This window comes from Nipponia nippon, unplaced genomic scaffold (genome assembly GCF_047370975.1).
Source record: "Nipponia nippon isolate SJK-2023a ecotype South Korea unplaced genomic scaffold, ASM4737097v1 scaffold_3, whole genome shotgun sequence".
NCBI classification, from domain to species: domain Eukaryota; kingdom Metazoa; phylum Chordata; class Aves; order Pelecaniformes; family Threskiornithidae; genus Nipponia; species Nipponia nippon.
This window is the reverse complement of record NW_028262347.1, coordinates 1473865-1494592: the sequence shown is the minus strand read 5'-3', so window position 1 is coordinate 1494592 and position 20728 is coordinate 1473865. Positions and strand designations below refer to the sequence as shown.

The following is a 20728-nucleotide window of genomic DNA, read 5'->3' as shown; positions in this document are numbered from 1 at the left end:
CACAGGGTACTGGGATGCCTGGTATCGGGGTGCTGGGATGATGGGTATTGGGGTGCTCAGGGTGCCTGGGGTATTGGGGTGCCAGGTATTGGGGTGCTGGGTATTGGGGTGCCAGGGTGCTGGGGTATTGGGGTGCCGGGTGTTGGGGTGCCGGGGTGCTGGGTATTGGGGTGCCAGGTATTGGGGTGCTGGGTATTGGGGTGCCAGGTATTGGGGTGCCGGGGTGCTGGGGTGCCTGGGCTATCGGGGTGCTGGGGTGCTGAGGTTTTGGGGTGCCGGTGTTGAGGGCATTTCAGGGTGCCAGGGTTTTGGGGTGCGGGGGTGCCAAGGTTTGAAGGTGGCGGGGTTTGGGTGGTTTCTGGGTGCGGGGGTGCCAGGATTTGGGGGTGCCGGGGTTTGGGGGTGCGGGGGTTTCTGGGGTGCTGGTGTATGGGGGTTTGGGGGTGCCGGGGTTTTGAGGTTTGGGGGTGCCGGGGTGGTGGTGTTACAGTGTCTGGGGGTTTGGGGGTGCCGGGGTTTGGGGGTGCCGGCGTTGTGGTGCCGGAGTTTGGGGGTGCCGGGGTTTGGGGGTGCTGGTTTTACGGTGTCTGGGGGTTTGGGGGTGCCGGTGTTTGGGGTGCCGGGGTTCGGGGGTGCCGGGGTTACGGAGCCGGGTCTGGGGGCGCCGGTGCCCGCGGGTGCCGGGTTTGGGGGCTATAAATAGCGGCTGCGGTCAGGCCCCCCCGCCCCTCCCCGTGGCCGCGGGGCCGGGCGGGGCCGGGGCAGCCCTTAAAGCCGCCGCCGCCCCCGGAGCCGCCACTCGCCGCCCGCCGCCCCCGGCACCGGGAACCCACCCGGACCCCGCTCCCCCACCGGGACCCCACCGAGACCCCGCTCCGGACCCCGGGACCCCACCGGGAACCGCTGCTCCGCTCCGGGACCCCACCGGGAACCGCTCCGGACCCCAGGAACCGCCGCTCCGCTCCGGGACCCCCATCCGGATCCCACCGGGAATCGCTCCCGGACCCCGGGATCCCACCCGGATCCCACCGGGAACCGCCGCTCCGCTCCGGGACCCCCACCCGGATCCCACCCGGATCCCACCGGGAACCGCCGCTCTGCTCCGGGACCCCCACCCGGATCCCACCGGGAACCACCGCTCTGCTCCGGGATCCCACCGGGAACTGGGAAAGGCACCGGGAACCGACATCGGGAACCGGGAACTGAGCCCCCGGGAACCGGTTCTGCTCCCCGGGAACTTGTACTGGGATCGATCCAGGACACCGGCCTTCGGCACTGGGACCGAGACTGGGAATTGGGACCCCATACCGGGCACTGGCACCTACCCGGGACTGACCCGGGACACCGGGACGCCGTCCCCGGGCACTGGGGTGACACCGGGAACCGGGACCCCACCCAGGACCCCAGCACCCACCCACGGCACCGGGATCGACCCGGGACCCCCACCCAGGACACCGTCCCCCGCCACCGGCATTGCCACCGGGAACCGGGACCCCACCCCGGGCACCCACATTGACTCAGGACCCCAGCACTAATCCGGGACCCCCACCCAGGACCCCGGCACCCACCCAGGACCCCTTCAAGGCACCGGGACTGATCCAGGACCCCCACCCAGGACCCCAGCACTGATCTGGGACCCCCACACAGGACCCCAGCACCCACCCAGGACCCCTTCAAGGCACCGGGACTGATCCGGGACCCCCACCCAGGACCTCAGCACTGATCCGGGATCCCTTCAGGGCACCAGGACAGACCAGGACCCCCACCCAGGACCCAAGCACCCGCCCAGGACCCTCACTGAGGACACCAGGAGTGACCCAGGACCCCAACCCAGGCCACCAAGCCCCAGCCTGATCTACAGCCCCCCCCCAGCACCCACCGCCCCCAGCACCCACCGCCATGAATTCCACCTACGAGACGCAGCCGGGCGAGGAGGCGGAGGAGCTGCCGGCCACCGAGAAGGACCTGGCGGAAGACGCTCCTTGGAAGAAGATCCAGCAAAACACCTTCACCCGTTGGTGCAACGAGCACCTCAAGTGCGTTCACAAGCGCATCGGGGACCTGCAGCGGGACCTGAGCGACGGCCTGCGCCTCATCGCCCTCCTGGAGGTCCTCAGCCAGAAGAAGATGGGGCGCAAGTACCACCCGCGCCCCAACTTTCGCCAGATGAAGCTGGAGAACGTCTCGGTGGCCTTGGAGTTCCTGGAGAGGGAGCACATCAAGCTGGTCTCCATCGGTGAGTGTGCAAGGGGGGGGGGAGCGAGGGGGGAGTGTGCAAGGGCAGGGGTGATGGACAAGGGAGAATGGGGATTGAGTGTGCAAGGGCAGGGGTGATGGAGGCGTGGGAGCGAGGGGTGAGTGTGCAAGGGCAGGGGTGATGGACAAGAGGGAGTGAGGGGTGAGTGTGCAAGGGTAGGGGTGATGGAGGCGTGGGAGCGAGGGGTGAGTGTGCAAGGGCAGGGGTGATGGACAGGAGAGAAGGGGGGTTGAGTGTGCAAGGGCGGGGGTGATGGAGGAGTGAGAATGGGGATTGAGTGTGCAAGGGCAGGGGTGACGAAGGCATGGGAGGGGTGAGTGTGCAAGGGCAGGGGTGAGCGTGCGAGGGTGGGAGTGTGAGCGAGGGTGTGAGTGTGCAAGAGGAAGGCTGATGGACAAATGAGAATGGGGATTGAGTGTGCAAGGGCAGAGATGATGGACAAGAGGGAACAAGGGGTGAGTGTGCAAGGATGGGGTGATGGAGGAGTGGGAGCGAGGGGTGAGTGTGCAAGGGCGGCGGCGGGCAAGGAATGAGCAGCGAGTGTGCAAGGGCAGGGGTGAGCATGCAAGGTAGGAGTGGGAATGGGACGAGTGTGCAAGAGCAAGGGCAGGGGAGGAGTGGGAATGGGGGACGAGTGTGCAGGGGCTGTGCTGTGGGCCTGACCCCTGTGCGAGGGGGCGTGCAAGGCCCGGTCGTGCCAGGGCTCCGGTCCTGGTGCGAGGGGCTCGGTGCGGGGCCGTGGGGCTCCGGCTTGCACACGCAATCGTGCAAGGAGCCGGCGCACGGCGGAGGGGTCGGGGGGCTCGCCCCTCGCACGCTCGCCCCTCGCACGCTCGCCCCTCGCACGCCCGCTTGCACGCTCACGCCCTGCCTCCGCCGGGCTTGCACGCGCGGCCTTGCGTGGCAAGGTGGTGCCCTTGCACACCCACCCGCGCACCCCCCCTCCCCTTGCACACCCACTCGTGCACACCCAGGCTGGGTGGGTGCGGGGGCGGGGCCTGAGCCCCAGATGTTGCCCCCCCAGATGTTGCCCCCAGATGTTGGGGTGCCCCCCGATGTTGCTCCCCCAGATGTTGGGGTGCCCCCTCAGGTGTTGCCCCCCCAGATGTTGGGGTGACCCCCCCCAGATGTTGCCCCCCCCGCCCCCATCTGCAGCCCTTTTCCTCCCAAAACGCGATCGTTGGGGGGGGGGGGGCGCCTGGATTCGCTCTCCGCCCGGGGGGGGAGGGGAGGGGGAGGGGCCGGACCTCTCTGCAGGCCGGTGGGGGAGGGGTCGGGATGCCGGGGGCCTCCCTTCCCCCCCCCCCCCTCCGGCCCGAGCCGCCCCCTGCCTCAGTTTCCCCATCCCGGCACCCACCCAGGGCCGGGGACCCCCGGGGTGCGAGTGGGGGGACCCCAGGGTGCTGGGGGGGTCCCGGACCCCCAGGGTGCTTGGATGGGGACCCCCAGGGTGCTGTGAGGGTGTCCCCCCCCGGCCCTGTCCCGTGGGATGTTGGGGTCCCCCCCCCGCTGCCGTGGGGGTGAGGGTGCCCCGGCTGGGGGGGGGGGCTCGGGGTGCTGCTGGGGGGGGGCAGGGGGGACGGTGCCGAGGGGTTTCGGGGTGTCCCCAGGCTGGCGATGGGGTGGCCGGGACCCCCACCCATGCCCTGGGGTGGCAGGGGGGTGGCAGGTACCCCTCGTGTGCCCTGGGGAGGTCCCTTGGGTAGCTGGGACCCCCACCCATGCTCTGGGTGTCCCCAGGCTGGCAGTGGGGTGGCTGGGACCCCTACGTGTGTCCCTGGGGGGTCCCTGGGGTGGCCGGGACCCCCCACCCATGCCCTGGGGTGGCAGTGGCGTGGCTGGGACCCCCACCCATGCCCTGGGGTGTCCCTGGGGTGGCAGTGGGGTGGCAATGGGGTGGCCGGGACCCCCACCCCGTGCCCCGGGGTGGCCGTGGGGTGGCCGTGCCCCCCCGTGCCGCCGTCCCCGACGCCCCGCTCTCCCCGCAGACAGCAAGGCCATCGTGGACGGGAACCTGAAGCTGATCCTGGGGCTGATCTGGACGCTGATCCTGCACTACTCCATCTCCATGCCCATGTGGGAGGACGAGGAGGAGGAGGAGGCGCGGCGGCAGACCCCCAAGCAGCGCCTGCTGGGCTGGATCCAGAACAAGGTGCCCCAGCTGCCCATCACCAACTTCAACCGGGACTGGCAGGACGGCAAGGCCCTGGGCGCCCTGGTCGACAACTGCGCGCCCGGTACGGGGGCATCGGGGGGCTCGGGGGGTACGGGGGGCATCAGGGGGACATGGGGGTACGGGGGGCTCGGGGGGTACGGGGGGCATCAGGGGGACATGGGGGTACGGGGGGGCACAGGGGCATGGGGGGCATCGGGGGGCTTGGGGTGCATGGGGAGACATGGGGGGCATGGGGAGACATGGGGGGCACAGGGGGCATCAGGGGGACATGGGGGGCATGGGGTGTATGGGGAGACATAGGGGCATGGGAAGACATGGGGGGCATGAGGGGGACATGGGGGTATGGGGGGGACGGGGGGCTCGGGGGGCATGGGGAGCATCAGGGGGACATGGGGGGCACAGGGGGCATCAGGGGGACATGGGGGTACGGGGGCACGGGCGGTACAGGGGGTATGGGGGGCTCGGGGGGCATCGGGGGCATGGGGGGTACAGGGAGACATGGGGTCATGGGGGGCATCGGGGGGGACGAGGGCCCGGGGGGCGGGCGGCCAGGGGGGGCTTTGCACCTCTGGGTGCTGGGCATGGGGGCTTGGGTGGCAGCGGCACCCCCAGTTAGTGGGATTGGGGGGCACAGGGTTTGTGGGGGCCAGGGTTAGGGGGGCGAGTGCCCCCCCGGGAGGTGGGCAGGGGGCTCGGGGGCATGGGGGGCCCAGGGCATGGGGGGGCAATTGCACCCCAATTAGTGGGAGTGCGGGGCGCAGGCTATGGGGGGCAGCTGCACCCCCAGTCTGTGGGGCACTGGGGGGGAGGGGTAATGGGGGGCAGCCGCCCCCCCAGCAGTGGTGGGATGGGGTGCTGGGAGGGCACTGGGAGGTGCTGGGGAGCACTGGGGGATGCTGGGGGGGCACTGGGAGGTGCTGGAGGGCACTGGGGGATGCTGGGGGGGGCACTGGGAAGCTGTGGGAGCAAGAGGGCGCGGGGGTGGGAAGGGGGTGCTGACCTCCGGCAGGGTGGGGGTGCCCGCCTGATGCCCCCCCCCCATACCAGGTCTGTGCCCGGACTGGGAGAGCTGGGACCCCAACCAGCCGGTGCAGAACGCCCGGGAGGCCATGCAGCAGGCTGACGACTGGCTGGGCGTCCCCCAGGTACTGGGAGCACTGGGAGAGCCCGGCGTCCCCAGAGAGGGGCCCCTGGGTGGGTGGCAGGAGGGGCTGACGGGCGTCGGGGTGTCCCTGTCCCCCCAGGTGATCGCCCCCGAGGAGATCGTGGACCCCAACGTGGACGAGCACTCGGTGATGACCTACCTCTCCCAGTTCCCCAAGGCCAAGCTGAAGCCGGGGGCCCCCCTGCGCGCACGGCAGCCCCAGCCCGCGCGCGCCCGCGCCTACGGGCCCGGTACGGGGGGACGCGGGGCTGGGGTGGGGTGGCGTGGGGGGACACCGTGGTCGTGGGCACGGGGGGACATGGTGGCCAGGGATGGGGGTGGCGTGGGGGGACACCTTGGTCGCGGGCAGGGGGGGAAATGGGGGACATGGTGGCCAGGGACAGGGGCGGCATGGGGGGACACTGTGGTCATGGGCATGGGGGGACATGGGGGACACGGTGGCCAGGGACAGGGGTGGCATGGGGGGACACCGTGGTCGTGGACATGGGGGACATGGAGGGACACGGTGGCCAGGGACGGGGGTGGCATGGGGGGACACCGTGGTCATGAACATGGGGGGACATGGGGGACATGGTGGCCAGGGACGGAGGTGGCATGGGGGGACAGCATGGTCATGGGCATGGGGGGACATGGGGGGACGTGGGGGGACATGGGGGACACGGTGGCCAGGGACAGGGGTGGCATGGGGGGACACCATGGCCAGGGGTGGCATGGGGAGGGGACATGGAGGGGCACAGAGGGACATGGGGGGACACGGTGGCCAGGCACAGGGGTGGCATGGGGGGACAGCATGGTCATGGACATGGGGGGCATGGGGCAGGGCAAGGGGGGACCTGGGGGGGACACGGGGACCAGGCACAGGGGTGACATGGCACAAGGGTGACCCCCAGGGTCCCTTTCAACCCCAGGGTCCCCCCCGTGCCCAGGGACCCCCCAAAGTCCCCTCCACACCTGGGGGTCCCCAGGGACCCCCTGCCACCTCCAAGGGCCACCTGGATGTCCCAGGCTGTGGGGGGCTGAGGGGGTCTGGGGGTCGGGGTGCCCGCCCCGGGGTGATGGGTGGGGGCCACCCTGACCCCCGGGGTCCCGCAGGCATCGAGCCCCAGGGCAACGTGGTGCTGAAGCCGGCGCAGTTCACGGTGGAGACCCTCGAGGCGGGGGTGGGCGAGGTCCTGGTCTACGTCGAGGACCCCGAGGGTCACACTGAGGAGGTAAGGGTGGGGGGCACCCCAACGCCTGGGTCCCCCCAGCGCCCCCCTGGGTGGGGGTCCTCCCATCTCTCCGTCTCCATGTCACCTCTCTCCATTTTTGGGGGGTTCCCGCCAGGCCAAGGTGGTCCCCAACAACGACAAGAAGAGGACGTACAGTGTCACCTACGTGCCCAAGGTCGGGGGGCTGCACAAGGTGAGCGCCCACCCGCCCACGTCCCAGGGGTCCCTGGCGGGGGGGGTCCCCCGCTTCGTGTGCCCTCTGGCGTGGTCACCGGGGTGCCCCCGGTTGGCGGTGGGGGACGCGGCCACCCCTGACCCCTCCGTGTCCCGCAGGTGACGGTGCTGTTCGCGGGGCAGAACATCGACAAGAGCCCCTTCGGCGTCAATGTGGGCATGGCCCTTGGGGACGCCAGCAAGGTGACAGCGCGCGGCCCCGGCCTGGAGCCCGTCGGCAACGTGGCCAACAAGCCCACCTACTTCGACATCTACACCGCAGGTGGGCTCTGGTGGCCACCACGCAGGGAGGGGGAGGGGGTCACCGCTCCAGGGAGGTGCGGGGACGTTGGCATGGGCCGGTGGCACTGAGGTGTGGCATGGCCGTGGTGGTGCTGGGTGACATTGAGGGCATGTCTTCATGGTGGCGTGGCCATGGGATGACCTGGTGGCTCTGGGGACGTGTTCTCATGGCAGCATGGCCATGGCGTGGCTTAGTGGCACTGAGACTACGTCCTCATGGTGGCGTGGCCATGGCGTGGTTGGGTGGCACTGAGACCGTGTCCTTCTCATGGCACGGCCGTGGGAGGGCCTGGTGGCTCTGGGGCTACGTCCTCATGGTGGCATGGCCATGGCGTGGCCTGGTGGCACTGAGACTGTGTCCTCATGGTGGCGTGGCCATGGGATGGCTGGGTGGCACTGAGGCCACATCCTCCTGGTGGCATGGCCGTGACATGGCCTTGTGGCTCTGGAGCCACGTCCTCATGATGGCATGGCCATGGCATGGCTGGGTGGCACTGAGACTGTGTCCTTGTGGCCATGGGATGGCCTGGCGGCTCTGGGGCCGTGTCCTCATGGTGGCATGGCCGTGGTGGTGCTGGGGTCATGTCCTTGCCGTGACGTGACCAGGGGACACTGAGGTGTGGCATGACCGTGGCATGGCCTTGTGGCTCTGAGGCCGTGTCCTCATGGTGGCATGGCCACAGTGGTGCTGGGTGGCACTGAGGCCACCTCCTCATGGTGGCATGGCCATAGGATGGCCTGGTGGCTCTGGGGCCGTGTCCTCATGGTGGCGTGGCCATGGCATGGCCTGGTGGCTCTGGTGGCACGGCCATGGCATGGCCAGGTGGCACTGATATCATGTCCTTATGGTGGCACAGCAATGACGTGGCTGGGTGGCACTGAGCCCGTGTCCTTGCCCTGGCTTGGCCGGGTGGTCCTCACTGTGTCATGGCCTGGTGGCACTGGGGTCACGTCCTTGCCGTGACATGACCAGGGGACACTGAGGTGTGGCGTGACCATGGCGTGGCCTCATGGCTCCTCCTGGTGGCATGGCCCTGGCATGGCAGGCGGCTCTGGGGCCACGTCTTTATGGTGGCATGGCCATGGGATGGCCTGGTGGCACCGAGGCCACGTCCTCACAGTGGCCTGGCCATGGCGTGGCCTTGTGGCTCTGGTGGCATGGCCACGGCATGGCTTAGTGGCACTGGCACCATGTCCTCCTGGTGGCACGGCCATGGCGTGGCCTGGTGGCTCTGGGGCCGTGTCCTCCTGGTGGCATGGCCACGGCATGGCTTAGTGGCACTGGCACCATGTTCTCATGGTGGCACGGCCGTGGCGTGGCCTGGTGGCACTGAGCCCATGTCCTCGCGGTGGCAGGGGCTGGCCCGGGCGACGTGGGCGTGGTGATCGTGGACCCCCAGGGCCGGCGGGACACGGTGGAGGTGATGCTGGAGGACAAAGGGGACAACATCTACCGCTGCACCTACCGGCCCGTCCTGGAGGGGCCCCACACCGTCTGCGTCACCTACGCCGGCGCCCAGATCCCCAAGAGCCCCTTCACTGTCAACGTAGCTGAAGGTGAGACCTGTCCCGGGTCCCCACTGTGGCAGCCGGGGGTGGCCATGGTGGCCCCGTGACACCCATCAATTCCCCGGGTGGCCCCATGGGACCCATCAGTGCCCACGGTGGCCCCATGGCACCCTCTGTCCCCAGGGTGTCCCTGGGACACCCATCAGTCCCAGGGTGTCCCCATGGGTCCCTTATGTCCCCAAGGTGTCCCAACGGCACCCCTCATGTCCCCAGGGTGTCCCCATGACACCCCTCTGTCCTCAGGGTGTCCCCATGTCCTTCCATGGCATCCTTATGCCCCTGGGGACCCCATGGCACCCCTCAGTCCCGGGGTGTCCCCATGGGTCCCTTATGTCCCCAAGGTGTCCCAATGGCACCCCTCTGTCCCCAGGGTGTCCCCGTGGGTCCCTGATGTCCCCAAGGTGTCCCAATGGCACACCTCTGTCCCCAGGTGTCCCCATGGGTCCCTTACGTTCCCAGGGTGTCCCCATGTCCATCCATGGCACCCTTATGCCCCTGGGGACCCCATGGCACCCCTCAGTCCCCAGGGTGTCCCCAATCCCCCCCTCTGCCCCCACCCCGCGTCCCCAGCGGTGCCCATAAGCCCTTCCCTGGGTGGGGGGGGGACACCCCAGCCTGGGCCCCCCCAGCACCCATGGGTGCTGAGGGTGCCGCCGTGCCGCAGCGTGCACCCCCTCGGCGTGCCGGGCCACCGGCCGGGGGCTGCAGCCCAAGGGCGTGCGGGTGCGGGAGACGGCCGACTTCAGGGTGCTCACCAAGGGCGCCGGCACCGGGGAGCTGCGGGTGCTCGTCAAGGGGCCCAGTGAGTGTGCGAGGGCGCGGCTGGGGGTGCAAGGGCGTGGGTGCAAGGACGTGGGTGCAAGAAAGGGTGTCCATGCAAAGGGCAGGGGCGTGCGAGGACGTGGGTGCAAAGGGTGCGGGTGCAAGGGTGCAGGGACGTGGGTGCATGCAAAGAGTGTGCGTGCAAAGGGTGGGGGTGCAAGGGCAGGGGTGTGCAAGGACATGGGTGCAAAGGGTGCGGGTGCAAGGACATGGGTGCATGCAAAGGGCGGGTGTGCAAGGGTGCGTGGGTGCAAGGACATGGGTGCATGCAAAGGGTGGGTGTGCAAGGGTGTGTGGGTGCAAGGACATGGGTGCATGCAAAGGGCAGGCGTGCAAGGGTGTGTGGGTGCAAGGGCAGGGGTGTGCAAGAACATGGGTGCAAAGGGGGGTGTGCAAGGGTGCAGGGACATGGGTGCAAGGAAGGGCGTGCATGCAAGGGGTGTGGGGGCAAGGATGGGTGTGCAAGGTTGTGGGTGCAAAGGGTGCGCGTGCAAGGCTGCAAGGACACGGGTGCAAGGAAGGGCGGGCGTGCAAAGGGCAGGGGTGGGCAAGGGTGCAGGTGCAAGGGTGGGTGGGCAAAGGCAGGGGTGTGCAAGGGTGCGGGTGCGAGAGTGCAGGGGCATGGGTGCACTCAAAGGGCGGGTGTGCAAGTGCATGGGTGCAAGGGCAGGGGTGTGCAAGGACGTGGGAGCAAAAGGGGGGGGGCGTGCAAGGGTGTGGGTGCGAGGAAGGGCGTGCATGCAAAGGGCAGGGGTGTGCAAGGACGTGGGTGCAAAGGGGAGGCACGCGAGGGTGAGGGTGCAGGGACATGGGTGCAAGGAAAGGCGGGCATGCAAAGGGCGGGCGTGCAAGGGCGCGGGCGTGCAAGGGCCTGTCCTGTCCGCAGAGGGCACGGAGGAGCCGGTGAAGGTGCGGGACGCGGGCGATGGCGTCTACGAGTGCGAGTACCACCCCATGGTGCCCGGCAAGTACCAGGTGGCCATCACCTGGGGCGGCTACGCCATCCCCCGCAGGTCAGCTGACACCCCCCACCCATGGGACCCCCCCACACCCTGACCCCCCCACCCATGGGACCCCCCCCCCCCGCGCCCCCCCACCCATGGGAGCCTGGGGGGGGGGGAATGTGCAAGGGGGGGGGGTGTGCGTGCAAAGGGGGAGCGTGCAAGGTGCGTGGAGGGTGTGCAAGGGGGCGTGCGTGGTGTGCAAGGGGGGGTGCAAGGGACGAGCAAGGCACGTGGAGGGTGCGCGTGGTGTGCAAGGGGCGTGCAAAGTACAAGCAAGGCATGTACTTTGGAGAGTGGAGAGTGTGCAAGGGGCGTGCAAGGGGCATGCAAGGTATGAGCAAGGCATGTGGGAGGTGTGCAAGGGGCATGCATGGTGTGTGAGGAGTGTGCAAGGTACAAGCAAGGTACGTGGAGGGTGTGCAAGGGGCGTGCATGGTGTGTGAGGAGTGTGCGAGGGGGTGTGCAAGGCACATGCAAGGCACATGGGGGTGTGCAAGGGGTGCGCAAGGGAGCTTGCACGTGGGGAGCACGCAAGGCACATGGGGGTGTGCAAGGGAGGTGCCTAGCACGCAAGGAGCGTGCAAGGGGGTGTGCAAGGCAGGTGGAGGGCGCGCAAGGTGCGTGGAGGGCACGCGAGGCCCATGGCGGGTGTGCAAGGGGCAAGTGTGGTACATGATGGGTGCGCAATAGGTGCGAGGGGCGTGCAAGGAGGTGTGCAAGGCGCGTGGAAGGTGTGCAAGGTGCATGGTGGGTGTGCAAGGGGTGCGCGTGGCACGTGATGGGTGTGCAATAGGTGCAAGGGGCATGCGAGGAGGTGTGCAAGGTGCATGGTGGGTGTGCAAGGCCCATGGCGGGTGTGCAAGGGGCATGTGTGGTATGTGATGGGTGTGCAATAGGTGGGAGGGGGTGTGCAAGGCGCGTGGAGGGTGTGCACGGTGCATGGTGGGTGTGCAAGGGGCGCGCGTGGCACGTGACGGGTGCGCAATAGGTGCGAGGGGGCGCGCGAGGGGGCGCGCGAGGGGGCGCGCGAGGCCCATGGCGGGTGTGCAAGGCACACGCGAGGCCGACGGCGCTGACGCGGTGCCCGCAGCCCCTTCGAGGTGCAGGTGGCCCCCGAGGCGGGCGCCCAGAAGGTGCGGGCCTGGGGGCCGGGGCTGGAGGGCGGCGTGGTGGGGAAGTCGGCCGACTTCGTGGTGGAGGCCGTCGGCACCGAAGTCGGCACCTTGGGTGAGCGGGGGCACGGGGACACGTTGGGTGGCACCGTGGTGGGGAGGTGGGCACGGGGTGGGGGGCACCGTGGTGGGGACACGTTGGGTGGCACCGTGGTGGGGGGGGGGGCACGGGGGGGGGGGCACCGTGGTGGGGACACGTTGAGTGGCACCGTGGTGTGGAGGTGGGCACGGGGTGGGGGGCACCGTGGTGGGGACACGTTGGGTGGCACCGTGGTGGGGAGGTGGGCACGGGGTGGGGGGCACCGTGGTGGGGACACGTTGGGTGGCACCGTGGTGGGGAGGTGGGCACGGGGTGGGGGGCACCGTGGTGGGGACACGTTGGGTGGCACCGTGGTGGGGAGGTGGGCACGGGGTGGGGGGCACCGTGGTGGGGACACGTTGGGTGGCACCGTGGTGGGGAGGTGGGCACGGGGTGGGGGGCACCGTGGTGGGGATATGGAGACACGGTGGGTGGCACCGTGGTGGGGACGTGGGCACGGGGTGGGTGACATCGTGGTGGGGACATGGGGACACGCTGGGTGACACCGTGGTGGGGACGTGGGTACGGAGTGGGTGACACCGTGGTGGGGACATGCAGACACGTTGGGTGGCACCGTGGTGGGGACGTGGGCACAGGGTGGGGGACACCATGGTGGGGATGTGGGTATGGAGTGGGTGACACCGTGGTGGGGATATGGAGACACGGTGGGTGGCACCATGGTGGGGACGTGGGCATGGGGCTGGGGACTTTGTGGTGGGGACATGGGGAGACATTGGGTGGCACCGTGGTGGGGACGTGGGCACGGAGTAGGTGCCACCCTGTTGGGAACATGGGGACAGGCTGTAGGGCACCGCAGCAGCCACAGGCTGGGGGACACCACACTGGGGACAAGGACACGGGCTGGGGGTCACCACCACGGGGACACAGGGGGTGGCACCACCCTGGGGACACAGGCATGGCCTAGATGCCACCACGATGGGGACATGGGCACAGGCTGGGGGTGACCACAATGGAGACAAGGGCTGGGGGGCCACCACCATGGGGACATGGGCGTGGACATGTATGGGGTGGCACCTGGGGACACGGGCACAGACGGGGGGGCACCACAGCGGAGATGGGGACGTGGACTGGGGGGCCACCACCATGGGGACATGGGCGTCGAGACATAGGGGGTGGCACCACCACGGGGACGTGGGCACGGCCTAGGTGCCACCACGATGGAGACATGGGCGCAGACCGGGGCCACGGGCACGGGGGTGACGTGGCCCTGTCACCGGGAGGACGGCGTCACCCGACGGTGCCCCCGCCGTCCCCCAGGCTTCTCCATCGAGGGCCCGTCGCAGGCCAAGATCGAGTGCGACGACAAGGGGGACGGCTCCTGCGACGTGCGCTACTGGCCCACGGAGGCGGGGGAGTACGCCGTCCACGTGGTGTGCGACGACGAGGACATCAAGGACAGCCCCTTCATCGCCCACATCCTGCCCGCCCCCGGAGACTCCTGGCCCGAGAAGGTAGCGCCGCGCCCCGTAGCACCCCGCCGTGCCCCATAGCACCCCACTGTGCCCCATTGCACCCCGTAGAACCCCATAGCACCTCGCTGCACCCCGCAGCACCCCGCTGTGCCCTGCTGTGCCTCATTGCACCCCGTAGCACCCCGCTGCACCCCATTGCACCCCATAGCACCCCGTTGCACCCCATAGCACCCCGCTGTGCCCCATTGCACCCCATAGAACCCCATAGCACCCCATAGCACCTCGCTGCGCCCCGCAGCACCCTGCTGTGCCCTGCTGTGCCCCATTGCACCCCGTAGCACCCCGCTGTGCCCCATAGCACCCCATTGCACCCCATAGCACCCTGCTGTGCCCCATTGCACCCCATAGAACTCCGTTGCACCCCATAGCACCCCACTGTGCCCCATTGCACCCCGTAGAACCCCATAGCACCTCGCTGTGCCCTGCTGTGCCTCATTGCACCCCGTAGCACCCTGCTGCGCCCCATTGCACCCCATAGCACCCCGTTGCACCCCATAGCACCCCGCTGTGCCCCGCAGCACCCCATAGAACCCCATAGCACCCCATAGCACCTCGCTGCGCCCCGCAGCACCCTGCTGTGCCCTGCTGTGCCCCATTGCACCCCGTAGCACCCCGCTGCGCCCCATTGCACCCTGTAGCACCCCGCTGTGCCCCATAGCAACCCGTAGAACCCCATTGCACCCCATAGCACCCTGCTGTGCCCCATAGCACCCCGCTGCACCCCTTTGCACCCCGTAGAACCCCTTTGCACCTCATAGCAACCCACTGCGCCCCATTGCACCCTGTGGAACCCCATAGCACCCCATAGCACCCCGCTGCGCCCCATTGCACCCCATAGCAACCCACTGCACCCCATTGCGCCCCATAGCACCCTGCTGCGCCCCATTGTGCCACACTGCGCCCCCTTCTGCCCCCCCCGCACCCCCGTGCGCGGCTCTCCCTGCCCCCACCCCCCACCCTGCCGGGGGTGCCGACACCACCCTGACCCCCCACCCCCACCCGTAGGTGAAGGCCTTTGGGCCGGGGCTGGAGCCCACCGGCTGCATCGTGGACCGGCCGGCAGAGTTCACCATCGACACCCGCGGCGCCGGCAAGGGCCCCCTCAAGCTCTACGCCCAGGTAGGGTGCCGATGGTGGGTGCCGACATTGGGCGCCATTGAGCGCCGGTGGTGGGTGCCATTGAGTGCTGTTGGGTGCCGATGTTGGGTGCCGATGTTGGGTGCCGATGTTGGGTGCCGTTGGGCGCCATTGGGTGCCGTTGGGCGCCATTGGGTGCCGTTGGGTGCCATTGAGTGCCGTTGGGTGCCGTTGGGCGCCGTTGGGTGCCGTTGGGCGCCACTGGGTGCCGTTGGGCGCAATTGGATGCCGTTGGGCACCATTGGGTGCCGTTGGGTGCCGTTGGGTGCCGTTGGGTGCCGTTGGGTGCCGTTGGGCGCCGTTGGGCGCCGTTGGGTGCCGTTGGGCGCCATTGAGTACCGTTGGGTGCCGTTGGGCGCCATTGAGTGCCGTTGGGCGCCATTGAGTGCCGTTGGGCGCCGTTGGGTGCCGTTGGGCACCATTGAGTGCCATTGAGTGCCGTTGGGTGCTGTTGGGCGCCATTGAGTGCTGTTGGGCGCCATTGGGTGCTGGCGGGTCCCCTCACCCCCACCCGGTGCCCGTAGGACGCCGAGGGCTTCCCCATCGACATCAAGGTGAAGGACAACGGGGACGGCACCTACCGCTGCGTCTACGTACCCACCAAGGCCATCAAGCACACCGTCATCGTCACCTGGGGGGGTGTCACCACCCCCCGCAGCCCCTTCCGCGTGGGTGCCATGGGGGGCCCATGGGGTGCTGGGGTGGCTGTGGAGGGCCCGTGGGGTGCTGGGCATGGAGATGGGGGTCCATGGGGTGATGGAGATGGGGGTCCCATGGGGATGGGGTGCCAGGGTGGGGCTGGGGGTCCCATGGGGTGATGGGGATGGAGACAGGGTGTCAGGGGTGGAGACAAGGGTCCCATGGGGTGATGGACATGGGGATGGGGTGCTGGGCATGGAGATGGGGGTCCCGGACCCCTAGGGTGCTGGGGTGGGGAAGGGGGTCCCATGGGGTGACGGACACAGGGACGGGGTGCCAAGGGTGGAGACGGCACCCCGGGTGCCCGCTGGCGACGCTCCATGTGCCCACAGGTGAACGTGGGCGAGGGCAGCCACCCCGGCAAGGTGAAGGTCTACGGGCCGGGCGTGGAGAAGACGGGGCTGAAGGCCAATGAGCCCACCTACTTCACCGTTGACTGCAGCGAGGCCGGGCAGGGTGGGTACCCACCACAGGGGGCACCCGCCACCCACAGGGACCCCTCTGTGGGCATGACACCCATGTCCTTCATCCCTGGTCCTGGTCCGTCATCCCTGGTCCTGCTCCGTCATCCCTGGTCCTGCTCCTTCATCCCTGCTCCTTCATCCCTGGTCCCAGTCCTTCATCCCTGGTCCATCATCCCGATCCTTCATCCCTGGTCCCGGTCCATCATCCCTGGTCCTTCATCCCTGGTCCTTCATCCTTGGTTCTTCATCCCTGCTCCCAGTCCATCACCCCTGGTCCATGGTCTTGGTTCTTCATCCCTGGTCTTGGTTCTTCATCCCTGGTCCCAGTCCTTCACCCCTGGTCCATCATCCCTGGTCCCGGTCCATCATCCCTGGTTCTGGTCCTTCATCCCTGGTCCATCATCCCTGGTCCTGGTCCATCATCCCTGCTCCTTCACCCCTGCTCCTTCATCCCTGGTCTTGGTCCTTCATCCCTGGTCCTTCATCCCTGCTCCTTCATCCCTGGTCCCAGTCCTTCACCCCTGCTCCTTCATCCCTGGTCCCGTTCCATCATCCTGCTCCTTCATCCTTGGTTCTTCATCCCTGCTCCCGGTCCATCACCCCTGGTCCGTGGTCCTGCTCCTTCATCCCTGGTCTTGGTTCTTCATCCCTGGTCCCAGTCCATCATCCCTGCTCCATCATCCCTGGTCCCAGTCCTTCACCCCCGGTCCATCATCCCTGGTCCCGGTCCATCATCCCTGGTTCTGGTCCTTCATCCCTGGTCCATCATCCCTGGTTCTGGTCCATCATCCCTGCTCCTTCACCCCTGCTCCTTCATCTCTGGTCTTGGTTCTTCATCTCTGGTCCCAGTCCATCATCCTGCTCCATCATCCCTGGTCCCAGTCCTTCATCCCTGCTCCGTCATCCCTGGTCCCAGTCCTTCATCCCTGGTCCTGGTCCTTCACCCCTGGTCCTGCATTCTTTGTCCTGCTCCTTCATCCTTGCTCCATCATCCTTGGTCCTGGTCCTTCATCCCTGGTCCCGGTCCATCATCCCTGGTCCATCATCCCTAGTCCTGGTTCCTCATCCCTGGTCCATCATCCCTGGTCCTGGTCCATCATCCCTGGTCCATCATCCCTGGTCCCAGTCCTTCACCCCTGCTCCTTCACCCCTGCTCCTTCATCCCTGGTCCCAGTCCATCATCCCTTGTCCATCATCCCTGGTCCTGGTCCATCATCCCTGCTCCTTCATCCATCCCCGGTCCTGCTCCACCCTGACGTCCCTGGTTCCTCCCCGTCCCTTGGCGCCGCCCCGGAGGCGCAGGGTGCCATGGGGCTGACGGCGGGGACCCCTCACAGGTGACGTCAGCATCGGCATCAAGTGCGCCCCGGGCGTGGTGGGGCCGCTGGAGGCCGACATCGACTTTGACATCATCAAGAACGACAACGACACCTTCACGGTGAAGTACACCCCGCCGGGCGCCGGCCTCTACACCATCATGGTCCTCTTCGCCAACCAGGTAGCGGGCACCCGTCCCCCCCCCTGCCGGCCCCACGCCGGGTGACGTCACCCGCTGAGGTCATCCGGGGCGGGGGGCTCTGTCCACGGCGTCGCCCTCTCCCCCGCAGGAGATCCCCAGCAGCCCCTTCCGCATCAGGGTGGACCCCTCCCACGACGCCAGCAAGGTCAAGGCCGAGGGACCCGGGCTCAGCCGGACGGGTGAGGGGGGGACGGGGCGCCGTGGGGCGGGGGTTGGGGGGCAGGGACCGCGGGTGCTGTGGGGCTGGGTACTGTGGGGCAGGGAGCGTGGGTGCCGTGGGGCTGGGTGCCATGGGTCCGTGTCCGTGGGTGTCTGTGGGTCCGTGTCCGTGGGTGCCGTGGGGCGGGGGCTGTGGGGCAGGGACCATGGGTGCCGTGGGGCTGGGTGATGGAGGGCAGGGATGCTGGGTGCTGTGGGGCAGAGAATGTGGGGGCTGTGGGGCTGGGTGCTTGTCCGTGGGTGCCATGGGTTCGTGTCCTGTGGGTGCTGTGGATCTGTGTCCGTGGGTGTCTGTGGGCTTGTGTCTGTGGGTCCGTGTCCGTGGGTCCGTGTCCGTGGGTGTCTGTGGGTCTGTGTCCTTGGGTCCGTGGGTGCCGTGGGTCCATGTCCGTGGGTGCCATGGGTCCGGGTCCATGGATCCGCATCTGTGGGTGCCGTGGGTCTGTGTTCATGGGTCTGTGGGTGCCATGGTGCCATGGGTGCTGTGGGTCCGTGTCCGTGGGTCTGTGTTCATGGTGCCATGGGTGCCGTGGGTCCGTGTCCTTGGGTCTGTGTCCGTGGGTGTCTGTGGGTCCGTGTCCGCGGGTCTGCGTCCTTGGGCACTGCGGGTCCGTGGGCGCCGCGAGTCCGTGTCCGTGGGTCCGTGTCCGTGGGTCCGTGTCCGTGGGCGCCGCGGGTCCGCGTCGGCGGGCCGGTGGCTGACGGCGTGGCGCAGGCGTGGAGGTGGGGCAGCCCACCCACTTCACGGTGCAGACGAAGGGCGCGGGCAAGGCCCCGCTGGAGGTGCAGTTCGGGGGCCCCGGGCCGGGCCCCGCCGTCCGCGACTTCGAGCTCATCGACAACCACGACTACTCCTACACCGTCAAGTACAGCCCGCTGCAGCAGGTGGGCGCGGCACCGCCCGCGGCGCCCCGTGGGGCCTCCGTCACCCCCACGGTCCCCGCCATCACCCCCCATAGGGTCCCCGTCACCCCCCATAGGGTCCCCATCATCACGCCCCATGGTCCCCATCACCCCCCATAGGGTCCCTGTCACCACCCCATAGGGTCCCCGTCACCCCCCATAAGGTCCCATCACCCCCCATAGGGTCCCCATCACCCCCCTATGGTCCCCGTCGCCCCCCATAGGGTCCTTGCCACCTCCCTATGGCCCCCATCACCCCCCCATGGTCCCTGTCACCCCCATAGGGTCTCTGCCACCCCCTATGGTCCCCCTCACCCCCCATAGGGTCCCCATCACCCCCCTATGGTCCCTATCAACCCCATGGTCCCTGCCACCCCCATAGGGTCCCCGTCACCCCCTATGGTCCCTGTCCCCCCCATAGGGTGCCTGTCGCCCCAGGGACACCCCCCCCCCAAGCCCCGTGGGGACCCCCGGCCCTGTGACTCTGACCCCCCAGCACCCATGGGTGCCCCCATCTTCCCCCCCCAGCCCCATAGCACCCATGGGTGTCCCCAAATCCCCCCCCCAGCCCCATAGCACCCGTGGGTGCCCCCCGCCCCACAGCACCCCCCGCCCCCCGCGGGTGGGGGTCGGGGGGGCCCCGGCAGCACCCTAAAGCGCGGGCACACCCGCAGGGGCCCCTGGCTGTGGTGGTCACCTACGGGGGGGACCCGGTCCCCAGGAGCCCCTTCCCCGTCAGTGTCGCCCCCCCCCTGCAGCTGGGCAAGGTCAAGGTGCAGGGGCTCAACAGCAGTGAGTGGGGGTGCGGGGGGGTGGGGGGCACCCTGGGGGGCTGTGGGGTGAGCTGGGGGGGGCACCCTGGGGGGCTGGGGGACCCCCGGTTATGGGGTGGGGGGCACCCTGGGGGGCTGTGGGGGGTGGGGGGCACCCTGGGGGGCTGTGGGGAGCCTTGGTTATGGGGTGCCCATAGGGTGGGGGGCACCCTAGGGGGCTGTGGGACCCCTGGTCATGGGGTGCCCATAGGGTGGGGGGCACCCTAGGGGGCTGTGGGACCCCTGGTCGTGGGGTACCCCGTGGGGTGGGGGGCACCCTGGGGGGCACGGGACCCCTAAATATGGGGCGCCCCGTAGGTGGGAGCACCCTGGGGGGCATGGGGCCCTTAGATACGGGGCGCCCCATGGGGTTAGGGCACCCTGGGGGGCACGGAACCCCTAAATATGGGGCACCCCATAGGATGGGAGCACCCTGGGGGGCACGGGACCCCTAGATACGGGGCACCCCATGGGGTTAGGGCACCCTGGGGGGCATGGGACCCCCAGATATGGGGCGCCCCATAGGTGGGAGCACCCTGGGTGGCACGGGACCCCTAAATATGGGGCGCCCCATGGGGTTAGGGCACCCTGGGGGTCAGGGCCCCCCGGCCGTGGGGCGCCCCATGGGCGGGCGCCCCCCTGACCCCACATCCCCCGCCCGCCCCGCAGAGGTGGAGGTGGGGCGGCCGCAGGAGTTCTCGGTGGAGGCGCAGGGGGCCGGGGGCCAGGGCAAGGTGGAGGTCAAGGTCACGGGCCCCGGCCGCCGCCCGCTGCCCTGCAGGGTGGGGCCGGCCCCGCCCGGCGGCCCCCACCCCGTCACCTTCACCCCGCCCGAGGAGGGGCCCTACCGCGTGGAGGTGGCCTACGACGGCCACCCGCTGCCCGGCAGCCCCTTCCCCGTCGAGGCCCTGCTGCCCCCCGACCCCGCCAAGGTGAGCGTGCGACACGCGCGCGTGCCCCGGCCGGCGTGCCCCGGCTGCTGGCCCGTGGCCTTGCACGCCCGCCCTGCTTCGGTGTGCGCCTTGCACGCCCGCCCTGCTGTGGTCTGCTCCTTGCACACCCATCCTGCCTGTGCATGGCCTTGCACGCCCACCCTGCTTCGGTGTGCGCCTTGCATGCCCATCCTGCCTCCACACGGCCTTGCACGCCCACCCTGCTCAGTGTGCTCCTTGCACACCCATCCTGCCTGTGCATGGCCTTGCACGCCCGCCCTGCTTTGGTCTGCTCCTTGCACACCCATCCTGCCTCCACGTGGCCTTGCACACCCGCCCTGTTTTGGTCTGCTCCTTGCACGCTCATCCTGCCTGCATGTGGTTTTGCACACCCACCCTGCCTTGGTGTGCTCCTTGCACGCACGCCCTGCCTGCATGTGGCCTTGCACGCCCGCCCTGCTTCAGTCTGCTCCCCGCTCACCCACCCTGCCCACACGTGGTCTTGCACACCCACCCTACTGTGGTCTGCTCCTTGCACACCCATCCTGCCTCCACGTGGCCTTGCACACCCACCCTACT

At 69.1% G+C, this 20728-nt stretch overlaps 1 protein-coding gene across 3 annotated transcripts in view; it reads left to right on the top strand.

The window, feature by feature from the left end:
- The first annotated feature begins 1705 nt into the window (after window positions 1–1705).
- The window catches only part of FLNC (filamin C), a 41573-nt gene continuing 22550 nt past the window's right edge, over window positions 1706–20728 (top strand). For all 3 annotated transcript variants that reach the window (XM_087765234.1, XM_087765233.1, XM_087765235.1), the window contains exons 1-20: window positions 1706–2236; window positions 4246–4494; window positions 5481–5578; window positions 5678–5828; window positions 6691–6809; window positions 6925–7002; window positions 7143–7305; window positions 8682–8882; window positions 9559–9696; window positions 10603–10729; window positions 11811–11947; window positions 13250–13443; window positions 14470–14583; window positions 15126–15269; window positions 15633–15756; window positions 17102–17262; window positions 17372–17462; window positions 18218–18387; window positions 19080–19197; window positions 19887–20149. In XM_087765234.1, coding sequence (XP_087621360.1) covers window positions 1900–2236; window positions 4246–4494; window positions 5481–5578; window positions 5678–5828; window positions 6691–6809; window positions 6925–7002; window positions 7143–7305; window positions 8682–8882; window positions 9559–9696; window positions 10603–10729; window positions 11811–11947; window positions 13250–13443; window positions 14470–14583; window positions 15126–15269; window positions 15633–15756; window positions 17102–17262; window positions 17372–17462; window positions 18218–18387; window positions 19080–19197; window positions 19887–20149 — 3177 coding nt within the window. In that variant the 5' untranslated portion in view covers window positions 1706–1899. The remainder of the gene's footprint in view (window positions 2237–4245; window positions 4495–5480; window positions 5579–5677; window positions 5829–6690; window positions 6810–6924; window positions 7003–7142; window positions 7306–8681; window positions 8883–9558; window positions 9697–10602; window positions 10730–11810; window positions 11948–13249; window positions 13444–14469; window positions 14584–15125; window positions 15270–15632; window positions 15757–17101; window positions 17263–17371; window positions 17463–18217; window positions 18388–19079; window positions 19198–19886; window positions 20150–20728) is intronic.